At 36.6% G+C, this 13,961-nt stretch overlaps 1 protein-coding gene across 1 annotated transcript in view; it reads left to right on the forward strand.

Moving 5' to 3' along the window:
* The first annotated feature begins 1,705 nt into the window (after positions 1-1,705).
* The window catches only part of LOC123691570 (eukaryotic translation initiation factor 4 gamma 2), a 28,861-nt gene continuing 16,605 nt past the window's right edge, over positions 1,706-13,961 (forward strand). The window contains exons 1-4 of the mRNA XM_045636006.1: positions 1,706-1,871; positions 3,685-3,960; positions 7,784-8,615; positions 8,694-8,797. Coding sequence (XP_045491962.1) covers positions 3,835-3,960; positions 7,784-8,615; positions 8,694-8,797 — 1,062 coding nt within the window. The 5' untranslated portion in view covers positions 1,706-1,871; positions 3,685-3,834. The remainder of the gene's footprint in view (positions 1,872-3,684; positions 3,961-7,783; positions 8,616-8,693; positions 8,798-13,961) is intronic.

Below are 13,961 nucleotides of genomic sequence, written 5' to 3' on the forward strand. Positions count from 1 at the left end.
GCTCTCGCTGCTCGTGCCGTTATTGCGAATCGCCCACCCTACACTACGACATTATCGATAGACGAGTAACCCTCGAAACACGTTCTGTTATTGATTACATTAATCGCTATATGTATATCCAATGTACTTTTAGCGAGAAATGATTGGTGAGTTTTAGTGCGACGCTCTCCGACGGGCGACAATACGCAGATCTTGACCTTGGCTAGGTTAGGTACGTGCGGCTAATGACCTCGCGCTGCTGCGAAATATTCGAATGTTTGAAAAAGTAAAAATAGAATTTTCACATGTTCGTTAAATTTAATATGATCGGCTCTGCAGTCGTTCGGATACAATCGTTTGAAGTACTTTCACTATTGCCATTGAATTAAGAACAAAGGCGCCAAAAGAGTACATAAATTCTGCGCGATGCTAGGTATTTCTTTCATCAATGTCTCTTACGTTTTTAACTGCATTTCTAGTGATTAAATATGTTATTTAATGAATCATAAAGAGGAATAGAGAGATTTGAAAGCACACACGTTGGCATGCGATTACCGTAACCGCGTGCGTTAGGGCGCGGCGGGGTTGGGGCGCGCGGCGGGCGGCGGGGCGCGGGGCGCGGCGGCTCGGTCGACGGCCGCTCCGGGCAGCTGGGGGATGCGCGCCCGGTCACTGACTCGCGCTCACCTCATGACTCCGCCGGCCGGTCCGGCTGCAATCCGAGTCCAGCGAGCTTCTCCCGGCACGGTTACTGTTAAACCGCTGAATCACGTTTATATGCCATCTGCCTGATCATTAACAACCTCGCCCTTTCAAAACATTGATGCTTTTTCGCTAAATATCTGATTAATGATAATCAAACTTAATACTCATATATTACTTATGCAACTTAAACAAATGTCTTGTCTTATCCTTTTAATAATATTATATATTTATATCATAATATATTCCCGATCTTATACCTTATAAATCCTACTATAATATTATAAATGCGAAAGTTTGTGAGGATGTGTGTGTGTGTGTGTTTGTTACTCTTTCACACAAATACTACTGAACCGATTACAATGGAATTTAGCACACATATAGGGGGTAACTTGGAATAACACAGGATAGGTTTTATCCCGGAAAGCCCACGGGAACAGGAACTATGCGGGTTTTCCTTTGAAAACGCGGGTGAAGCAGCTGGCGAAAATCTCCATGACGTTATATTTATTAACTAGAATATGGATAGAAGTAGATTATACGCTACACGTTTGCGGTTTCGCGACTGATCGCTAATGTCGCCAACTTGTCGCAAGTCAGCGACCTGATGTAAGGCCGTCCTTGTGTATCAAGTCATGCCCAACTCTTATTCTTTGCTATGAAGAGAATCAATACATCAAGAAGAATCTAATTTTGAAAATCAATTTTAAAAAACCTTTTTTTACGTTATGCTCTCGTCCTCAATACTTGCATCTGTGAATGTAACATTTTTATCACTCACCTGAAGCGTAGCGTAATAAAGCAATTTATACTTGTATAATAACGCAATTTTATTTTCAAAGGTCAATGTTCTCGTATCGGTGACGTCGCGTCGCGGTCGGTGCGATGTCTGTTCTAAGTTCTAACCTTATCTTTTATTTTTTTTAATTCATTGAGTAATTCGCCATAAAATTGCAGGCAGGCAGGCAGGCGTCGAGCGCTGCGCGGAGGCGTGGGGCGGAGCGGGCGAGGCGTAGGGTTGCGGCGGCAAGACCGGCCGCAAGACGGAGAGCGCGCGGCAGCCGGGGCCCGTGCTGCGCGCCGCGGGGCGGACCGCGGTCCCCCCGAGGCGGCGCTGGGTCCCGCCATCCTCGCTGCGGCACCACGATGTGCCCGACGGCGACGCCAAGCACGACATCATCTTCCGGAAGGTTCGCTTTAACATTCTTATCGGCTTGATCGACAAAAAAAGATTTCATTTCGAATTTTTTTGTATGGGAGCCCCTTAATAATTATTGGTGTTATAGCGGAAACAGAAATAACTATCACTGTTCATGATATACAGCTTATTTGTATAGAACCCAGTATCGCAAGAGCAACTCGCAATTAACTGATTTTTGTAACATCTATTTGGTTTCAAATCTGCTGCGCCACGAAAGAATTCCACGTGACTATACTATGAAAGTAGCTATACTCGGATTTTTAATTAAACAAAGTAAACTGACAGCAGCTAATGTCACTTTGTAAAAAAATGTTGCCACATTTTAAAGTAATAGTGAGGAATTCAGTTCTCATTCAATCAGATGAATGAACAATGAGTGTGAATAGTTCATCATTTCAAACTATAAAATATCATTATTTCTAATCTTAATATATATAAATCTCGTGTCACAATGTTTGTCCTCAATGGACTCCTAAACCACTTAAACGATTATAATAAAATTCGCACACCATGTGCAGTTCGATCCAACTTGAGAGATAGGATAGTTTAAACATGTAGGTACCACGGGCGAAGCCGGGGCGGACCACTAGTTGTAATATATAAAGCTATATAAGATATAAGTTACTACTTACTAGTATAACGTAATTATAATCATTTTGTTATTTTTATTTTTACGATTTTTTGCGTTACTGTTTTCTTAATTTTTTCGTTAATTGTAACAAATTACGTTGTGTTTGTAGTCATTGTTTTATTTATTTGGTGTTATATTGTTACAAACTAAATATTCACTAGACTCAATTTCATTCATTCTCGATTTTGAATCATTCACTTTGTGACAACGCTATTTTTATTTCATCAAAAACTGACAACACAGAAAACGTCAGTTTACTTTGTCTAATTAAAAATCCGAGTTAAAATAATCTACCCTAGCTATACCTACATTGATGGGATTTCGAATTTTTTGTAAGACTTGAGTAATCTAGTAATAACTTAATCTATGCAAATAATAAATCTGTAGAAGGGTCAATTCTGTACATTGAAAATATTGAAAAAATAAATAGCAATAATAGGGGTGTTACTGGATCGATACCAAACCCAAATATGTATGTGATTAAAAAAATTTTTGTCTGTCTGTCTGTCTGTATGTGAAGACATCACGTGAAAACTACCGGTTCGATTTCGATGAAACTTGGTATAATTATACCTTATTATCCTGGGCGTAAAATAGGATACTTTTTATCCTGGAAAAATACGTAGAAAAAAAATAATCTTAATTTTTCAGTTATCCATAGACGTTGTTCTGTAGAACTGCGAACACACGTTGCGTATTATTATAGGCCTAGCCGTATTTGGGTCAGATAGATATTTATAAGATGTCATTGTCAGAGTTACTACAAATGGAGAAATAAACCATCCACGCGAAGACCGACATCCGCGCGGACGGAGTCGCGGGCGGAAGCTAGTAGTCTAATATAAATATAAAAAAATATATGTTACGTGTCATGCTGGTCTCCTTTAGTACAGAAACGATTTTAATAAAATTTTGTACACTGCAGTTTTACGACTTGAAATTATAGCGGTTTCGTCTAAAACCTACTAAACTATACACTAAAACCTTCCTCTTGAATCATTCTATCTATTAAAAAAAACTGCATGAAACACCGTTGTGTAGTTTTAAAGATCTAAATATACACTGAGACAGGTGCGGGAAGCGACTTTGCTTTATACTTTGTATGCATGTATGTAGTTATTTAGCGAATGTCAACAATGTCCATTCATGTTTAAAAATTGTGCATTCGCAGGTGCGCGGCATACTTAACAAACTAACTCCGGAAAAATTCCAAAAACTCAGCGATGATTTGCTCGGGTTGGAACTGGACTCGGACAAGGTGCTGAAGGGCGTGATCCTTCTGATCTTCGAGAAGGCGCTGGACGAGCCCAAGTACTCGTCCATGTACGCGCAGCTGTGCAAGCGGCTGAGCGAGGAGGCGCCCAACTTCGAGCCGCCCGGCCAGCCCTGCACCTTCAAGCTGCTGCTGCTCAACAAGTGCCGCACTGAGTTCGAGAACAGGGCGCAGGTGGGTCGCGATTAACAAACAAATATGTATTACAACTCCATTAAATAATCGAAAGCAAAGATAGTTTACTATTATTTTAATATTAAGTGAGTACTCAATATTAAAATAATATACAGGTGATGTCGCACTTGCATTAAGCAACAGGGGGGCCATTTTAGACATTTTGTGTAATTAAAAACACCTTGTACAGTACTCCAAAAGTTATAATGCGTATGGAAATCATTGTCACTGTTCGGCAACTGTCATATTCCTCGAGCGTCCAAAGACGATATGTATTTAAAGTGGTTAAATGCATTTTCTTTATGCATAGTTTAGTAAAATTATGTTTTGTGCTATAAGAAATTAATATGGATTTGTATGTAACGATTTTGTTTCGATAATTCCTTGTTAGTAAATAGCGAGGATAACCCCACGATTGCGAATAAACGTATATCTTTGTTGGATTGATTTACTTGGAAAATTTTGTAGTACACTACTGATAATTCCACAATACTAGTGAAAGAAAGAAAGAAAATACATTTATTTCAAGGACATAATAAACAAAATCTTAAAACATAATAAACAAAACAGCAAAAAATAAAATACAAGTAAATTTAAAAAGAGAAAAAAAATGAATAAAAATAAAACAAAATTTGCACGGTAGTGTGTCCTCGAAAAAGGGTGACCAACTCAGCTTAATACTGTACGACACAAGTGTACGCACAGCGCTGGTTTTCAGTGGCCCCTAAAACGTTGTTGCAATTAGAGTGACCTCCATTCCAACAATAAAATGTAGAAATATATAAATAATAATAATAAATATAAACAATTAAACCAAACAAAAATAATACGTCTGTGTGCAGAATTAAACAAAATTAATAGAATAAATATGATGTATGTAGTAATAAATAAGGTAAGTATAATTATTAACATAATATTATATTCAATATTTTACATTTGATAGATTTACATATATAAGATAGAGACAGATAGTTATACTATTTATTATACTCATCCATTAATCAACATCAGTAGCTAGGTAAGGTTGGATCTGTTTCTCAAGTAATATAACAGTGTATTTTTTTTGCGGAGGCTAGGCAGCGGCGGTGGTAAATTGTTCCAACACTTAGTGGCACTGTATTTGAAGCTACCCCGGAAACTGGCAGAGTGGTGTTTGGGAATCATCAGTTTAGTCGCTGCTTGTCTTGTTTTGTACGCTGCCTGATGATCTCCCATCCAAACCAACTTTTGAAAAAGGTATCGGGGAGACTCAAACTTAATAATATCGAAAAGGAACGAGGCGAAATGGTCGTCATCGATTTTCCATATTTAACAAACAGGCTTTATTTAAAAATGGCGTAATGTGCTCCCGTGGAGGAATGTTCCAACAGAAACGGGCACATGCGTTTTGTACGCGCTGTATTGCTCGTTTCGTTCGCTTCAAAATTCGCCTACCATAAACCACATCCATGTAATTAAACTTAGATAGGACAAGGCTGTCACAGAGCCTTACACGAAGTTCCGTATTCAGATATTTTCTAATTCGGTACAGAATTTTTAAACGATAGAAACATTATTGCAATTACAAAAAAAAACAATCAGAATCAGGGATTATCTTTATTCTGACAGTCTGGATATACATCGGAACTTTCATTATGCTCTTCTTCGTTTTAACTTTCCCCACTGATATCACCTGTGCAAATAATCATTTCATCGAAAAATTCACCTTTGAAAACGAAACCAAGAAGGGTATGTAATAGCAGCTCTATATAATTCGACACAGAGAGAACACGTGCAGTAATATAATATACAGACGACTGACGGATTTTTTACTGACAAGCTACCTTCACCTACCGCCCGAATTGTTTTCGATTATTATGTATGACCGTGAATTGGTAGTAGGTACACAAATGCGGAAAAACATTAATCAATAAATTCAATGCAATATGTCTTTATTATTATTAATTAAGAATAATTATTAGAATAACATTAGAATAACAATTAAGAAATATAATTTTATAATGTACCTATCTAATGTATAACTGGCCGTAGATAAGCAAAAAGGATCCAACCCACGACATGACCGAAAATGAGTTAAATATACCAAACTGCTCGTCTAGGTCTATATTTTCGATTAGCAAAAACAATCCAAGTAAAATATGAATATTTTGACGTTAAATTGACACTGGGTACCAACCCACATGTATGGAGAAGCCATATTTTAGTTTCGTAAAAACAATCCATTCTTCTTGGATCATGTTGTAAAACGCTCAGTCTAAGAAACTAACACAAAACTAAAATGTTTAAAAAAATCCAAAAGCATGTGGATCCTTTTAGATATTTAATTTTTATGATATTATGATGCAATAGATAAATCACTAAAAAGATTCAGAAAGCATGGATCTCTTTTGTTAAACTGAATTTTGTAGAAATGTATACCGGTTTAATAACAAAAACGATTCAGAACATTTGGATAGACTGAATATTATGTATTTAAAGCTTGAGGCGTTAGGCATGCATTAAGTTCACACTCCAAGTATCTTGATCGGGTCACACATCTTTGCCTTTTTTATACCGATTTTTCTAAAATAGAAGCACTTCGAAAATACCTGAAAAAATTAACGAAGCTGACGAACATGTCGAAGTAACAAAAAAAAATTACTCGCACAACTATCGATCACGCGCTCATGTGATCTTTATTACCTTCATTCAAGAATTGCCTATAGAAGACTGTAAGGTTTGTTGGGGATATAAATTATTAAGACTGAAATCGATTGTATGCGCACCTCCATCGACTAAACAGTTTAGTCATGTTGAATTCAAGAGGAGAATACAGCTCGACAGATCAGTTTAGTCGATGCAAAAGTTGTATGTATGGGCGGGCTCGAAAGGTAAATCTTCGGAGGTATCAGATAATGATTTTCAATGACTATGGCCAAATGTTAAAGAAAAGCCCAATTAGACGATTTGGAGTCAATCTTTGACTATTTATCTAAATACTGCCTGGATTTCTATAAATCAATCCAAGGGGGCAATCCAAGACTTCATGACGATGTAGATATGGCGATGAACCGGACTTTGCACACGAAGAAGAATAGTAAATCGGATAGAATTAATATGTTTTATATAAATAATGAAAAAAAAAAATTGAAAGTTAGTTGTTTTATTTACGAAATTAAAAAAAAAATAAGGATCTTAGTAGCAATTAGCTACTTTGAATCGTTTTTGCGAAATGAAAATTCACTTATCATAATTGAAAATAGGTTTTATCAAAAAGGATCCTAACACACATTTAGCTGAATATTTCAAGAAATAAAACTAAATTCAATAAAATTTGTTTGTAAGAATAAAATATACATTGACACACACACTTTTCCTTAAGAAGCAATTAACACAAGCAAGTCTTTATATGAACAAACACAGGTTAAACTTCAAACTTCAATAACTCAAAAGTAACATTTTGTGGGTTGGATCCTTTTTGGTTATCTACGGCCAACTTATGTATAATTTAAATTATTTAGTTTTTCTTAGTTTGTAATGAAATGTGGGCTCTATTTATTATTTTAAGATTAAGATTAGTAGTTAGTTCATTTGCGTGAGGCTCGTTTTCTTTTTTATATGTTGTCTTTCTTTTTAATAATAGAACATGTTGTGTGGTCATAGTTAATTTTAGAACTTTGTTATATTAAATCATGTATGACTGTTGTGTTCTTATAAAAATAAAAATAAAAAATTATTTGACCACCACTGTCAATAGGGATACACATAATATCTATTATGGTACTAATAATATTATTTTATTTCTATTTTATTTTATTTGTATAAGAATTATGTTAACTTACAGGCCTTCGCGGCATTCGATGATAAAACTTTAACGGCCGAAGAGGAAGAGAAGCGGCATCTCGCCAAGTGCAAGATGCTCGGCAACATAAAATTCATCGGGGAGCTCGGCAAGCTGGAGATCCTCGCCGAGTCTATCCTCCACCGCTGCATCCAGAACCTGCTCGCGCGGCGCGCGGCCGCCGAGCACCACGAGGACCTGGAGTGCCTCGCGCAGCTCGTGCGCACGTGCGGCCGCGTGCTCGACTCGGAGCGCGGCCGCGGCCTCATGGACCAGTACTTCGCGCGCATCGAGACGCTCTCCGCGTCGCGCGAGCTGGCGCCGCGCATCCGCTTCATGCTGCGCGACGTGGTGGAGCTGCGGCGCAGCGGCTGGATGCCGCGCACGGCCGTGTCGGCCGAGGGGCCCGTGCCCATCCACCAGCTGCGCTCGGACGGGTCCCCGCCGCCGCGGCGCGAGCGCGAGCGCGGCCACGAGCGCGAGCGCGACTCGCTGTTCCGCGGCGGGCTGCGCGCGCGCCCGCTGGACGACGTGCTGGCGGGCCTGTCGCTGCAGCCCGCCGCGCCGCTCGTGCCCTCGTCCGACAAGCTGTTCGGCAACGGCTTCCCGCGCGACGCCTTCCGCCAGCGCTCGGCGCCCGCCTACTTCCCGCGCTCGCACTACAAGCAGGGCGCCAACGGCAAGGAGCGCGGCAGCAAGGCGCGCGTGCCCGTGGCGCCGGGCGGCCTGGAGAACGTGCAGATGCGCCCGGCGGCCAACTCGCTCATGTTCACGGCCTCCAACCGCCTCAACAAGCCGCAGCCCCAGCCCATGCCGCTCGCCCCGCAGGCGCAGAGTGAGTGCCCTCGCCCCCCTCCCCGGCCTCCGTTTGCGTTACGATAAAACCTTGACGATTCATGTTTACATTTGGCAGGCGTCCTCCCGGCGTCGTTCGCGAACGCGGCGCCGCTGCTCAAGGAGCCGGCCATCACCATCAAGCCGGCGCCCGACAAACGAGACAAGCCCAAGAAGGATAAGGTATGCTTTCAAAATGTGTACATAAAATTAAGGTGATTGCTACGATCTGTTCCCAGCCAATGTTCCGCTAGATGGCGCTGAATTCTACATTTCTAGTTTATTTGAGTTTTTGCGTAATTGGAAAACCTTAAAGTCGTAGGAATAGTCATGGCGGTTACTGAATATTATATTTTATTGAAATATGTCATATCATTGCCTTAAAATCCACCCGATTCGGTAAAAAAATGCATTATAACATCTGTCATTGCATACAGGGTCGTTTACACACACAGACGTATACAAAAATGATAAAGATTTAAGTCTAGATGGCGTGAATCGTGAAACACAGACGTATACAAAAATTATAAAGATTTAACTCTAGATGGCGTGAATCTAAAACAAGTTTTCCATTTTTCTGTATGGGTAGACAAAACTTCAAAACGCCACCTGCTACGGTCTATATTAGGAACGATTAGCTTTCCGCCCGCATTTAAAAAAAAACCCGCATAGTTCCCGTTCCCGTGGGATTTCCGGGATAAAACCCATTCAATGTGTCCAAGTTACGTTCTATATGTGTGCTAAATTTCATTGTTATCGGTTCAGTAGTATTTGCGTGAAACACACACATGATACACATCCTCACAAACTTTCGCATTAGTAGGAAGTAGGATTGTTATAAAAATAAAAGTTATATTTGTTGACGTAAACTATTTTGTTGTAATTTTGGGAAATAAATAATGTCAAAATTGATTACAATAAAACGCAGTTTTATTTTATTACATAACACTATTGTTTTTTTTATCAAAACATGTATTTGAAGTAGCATATACCTATGATATAATATTATGCTGATCCAAGCATTTTCACTCAAAACTAATATCACTAATGATTTGTAAAAGTAAATTATTTCAATATACATTTCATAACCAACAAGTAAGAATAATTATTCATACAACAACAAATCTAAAACACTATTTACTATGGAAAAAAACCAGGAAGGTGAAAAAGATATTTACGATTTCGACGCACTCGACTTTTAGTAAAATATAGTAGGTAAAAATTAAACAATGGTAATGTAAATTCTAAACAAACTACTACCAAAATACAATTAGAACAAAAATCATTTGACTTGTTTATTTCACCCAGAGGCCAGAGGCAGCTCGTGACAAAATTGTATAGGTGTTCACTTGAAATAAAACAACGAAAATACAATAGCGTTAGCGGGATGATTCATTACAAAAAAATGAGCACCACATTTTATAAATGTCTATAACACTAAAAATTACAAAGTACAGGCTATTTCAAAACGAATTCAATGATTATCAATAATTAGCAAAACACCGAATTTGCATTCGCGAGCGTAGGTATCCATAGTGTTTGTCACTGACGGTCACTGACCTCTATAACTTATAGTTACTTATACGTGAGAATCAAAACGCTACTTGCTACGGTTTATTATGAACGATTGTTATAAAAATAAAAGTTATACAATATACATATTTGTTGGCGTAAACTATTTTATTCATCATTAATTTTGGAAAATAAATAATGTCTAAATTGATTACAATAAAACGCAGTTTTATTTTATTACATTACACTATTGTTTTTTTTTTATCAAAACATGTATGTATTTGAGTAGTTAGTAGCATATTATATTCTGAATTTCTGATCCATGCCTATTCACTCAAAACTAATAACACTAATGATTTGTAACAGTAAATTATTTCAATAGGTGTAGGTATTTGAACATTTCCCAACAAGACGTAAGAATAATTATTCGTAGGTATACAAGATACAGTAACAAATCTAATACACTATTTATTATTTTATAATTTATTATTTACTAGCGGTCCGCCCCGGCTTCGCCCGTGGTACATGTTTACGTTTTCTCTCCATAAGAAATAAGAACCATCCTCGTACTTCAAGGAATATAATAAAAAACGCTACAATAAACGCTAAAAAATCGCTACAATAATTATATTTCAATTTTATCTTTTTATACCTAGTAGAACTGGCCGACGAATAAAAAAAATCGTATTAGAATAAATTTAAACAATAAATTACGGAACAAAAAAAGGATTGTAACTAACTGAATTAGGTATGTTTGTTTCTTGGCGCACCGTTTTCGACGACGCGACGCGCGACGTAAGCGTATAGGTATAGGTACCTACTTTGCTAAAACAAACTAATAAAATTGTGTGTCTGTCTGAAAATTCGGAAAAGCATATTTTGCAAGTCTGTGATTACTTTGATAGTTTACCGATTTATAATAATTGTAATTGTAATTGTATATTAAATCATTTGCAATGTGGTGAAATTTCATAAAAATCACGGGCCAATTTTTTGTTTTGAATCCCACCGAAAATATAATTGCGTTATTAGAATAATTAATTACTATACCTACCCAGTACCCACGATCAATTATTACATTTAACAATATAGTCACAGAATACATAATAGTAGAAATAGTCTCAAATGCATACTAGAGAAATATTGCAATTTGATTCAATTAAAATGCATAGCATACAAAAATAAATTCACAACACAAGAAATTCCGCGCGCAAATCATAGCGCGTGTCAATGAAATCAAGAATGTTTTATATCAAGCCGAAGACGACGCGACGCCGAACAAAAGTACCTACGACGGACGACCACGCTTCGAGTTGCCAAACAACAATAATGAGTAATAAATTGTTCACAAAAAAAACAATTTTCCATTTTTCTGTATGAGTAGACAGAACTTCAAAACGCCACCTGCTACGGTTTATATTAGGAACGATTGTTATAAAAATAAAAGTTATATTTGTTGGTGTAAACTATTTTATTGATCAATAATTTTCGAATTTAAAATTGTCAACATTGATTACAATAAAACGCAGTTTTATTTTATTACACTATTGTTTTTTTATCAAAACATGTATTTGAAGTACCATATAATATTATGCTGATCCAAGCATTTTCACTCAAAACTAATATCACTAATGATTAGTAAAAGTAAATTATTTCAATATACATTTCATATCCAACAAGTAAAAATAATTATTATTATTCCTACCTACAACAACAAACCTAAAACACTATTTACTATGGGAAAATAACCAGGAAGGTGAAAAACATATTATTATTATTTACGATTTCGACGCACTCGACTTTTAGTAAAATATAGTACTTAGGTAAAAATATTATTATGGTTTTGATCACAGACATATGTCTGTGGTTTTGATTTTAGCTACTAGTATCAGAAAGCTGCGTGTTCAATGCACGTCGGGGTCACACAGCTGTGGAGGAAGGAAGGTGGAATACCTCCATCGAATAAGTGAAGTTTCTCGACATACCTAGGTACTGGATTGGCCGGCCGGCCTCTGAGCACCATTGCACATTTTATAAATGTCTATAACACTAAAAATTACAAAGTACAGGCTATTTAAAAACGAATTCAATGATTATCAATAATTAGTAAATCACCGAATTTGCATTCGCGAGCGTAGGTATCCATAGTGTTCGTCACTGACCTCTATAACTATAAGTTAGTCAGTGGTGTTTGTTTATAATATAGGAGTGGCAACTGGCAACGTCGCGCCGCGCGCGCAATTGCTGCTGTCATGCGATTATAAAGTTATACAATATACATACATATTTGTTGGCGTAAACTATTTTATTCATCATTAATTTTGGAAAATAAATAATGTCTAAATTGATTACAATAAAACCCAGTTTTATTTTATTACATTACACTATTGTTTTTTTTATCAAAACATGTATGCATTTGAGTAGTTAGTAGGTAGCATATTATATTCTGAATTTCTGATCCATGCCTATTCACTCAAAACTAATATCACTAATGATTTGTAAAAGTAAATTATTTCAATATACATTTCATAACCAACAAGTAAGAATAATTATTATTATTCCTACCTATAACAACAAACCTAAAACACTATTTACTATGGGAAAATAACCGGAAGGTGAAAAACATATATTTACGATTTCGACGCACTCGACTTTTAGTAAAATATAGTAGGTAAACATAATATAGGAGTAACGGAGTAGAGTATACTAATTACTGATACCTACTTTGATAAAACAAACTATTTGTTTGTCTGTCTGAAAATTCGGAAGTACTTTGGTAGTTTACCGATTTATAATAATATTGTATATATCGTTGTTTAAAAAATATTCAAAGTTCAAACACAATAAAATATGATATACTGATTTATCACTGGTTTCAGTGATGAACTGATGAGTCAATGTTAGCCACTATACTTTCGTCATACGTGTGTATGATTGATGTGATTTGCAACGTGGTGATATTTCAGAAAAATCACGGGTCAAATTGTCCCACCGAAAATATAACTGCGTTATAAGAATAACTATACCTACGATAAATTATACATAATACAATATAGTCTCAAATGCATACTAGTGAAATATTTTATTTGAATCAATAAAATAAAAAAAAAAAATAAAAAATAATAATAATACAAAAATAAATTCACAACACAAGAAAATCCGCGCGCAAATCATAGCGCGTGACAATGAAATAAAGAACTTTCGAGCCGAGCGACGCGACGCGGACGACGAAGGAGCCTAACAAAAGTACCTACAATCATAGGCGGCTCGTGACAAAATTGTATGGCCGTGTTCTCTTGAAATAAAACAACGAAAATAGGTACCTACAATAGCGTTAGCAGTACAAAAAAAATGAGCACCACATTATAAATGTCTATTTATACACTAAAAATTATAGAGTATTTCAAAACGAATTCAATTATTATTTAGCAATAATTAGAAAATCCCCGAATTTGCATTCGTGATCGTATTCATAGTGTTTGTCTACACTAATATTATAAAGAGGAAAACTTTGTTTGTTTGTTTGATTGTAATGAATAGGCTCATAAACTACTGGACATTTTACCAATGTTTGCAAGTTTGTGATTACTTATAGTTTACCGATTTATAATAATTGTATACTTATATCATTGTTTAAAAATATTCAAACACAATATGATATAGGTACTGATTTATCACTGGTTTCAGTGATGAACTGATGAGTCAATGTTAGCCACAATACTAATCACTTTCGTCATACATGTGTATGAACTATGATTGATGTGATTTGCAATGTGGTGAAATTTCATAAAAATCACGGGCCAATTTTTTGTTTTGAATCCCACCGAAAATACAT

Source organism: Colias croceus, chromosome 5, assembly GCF_905220415.1.
Source record: "Colias croceus chromosome 5, ilColCroc2.1".
Taxonomy (NCBI): Eukaryota; Metazoa; Arthropoda; class Insecta; order Lepidoptera; family Pieridae; genus Colias; species Colias croceus.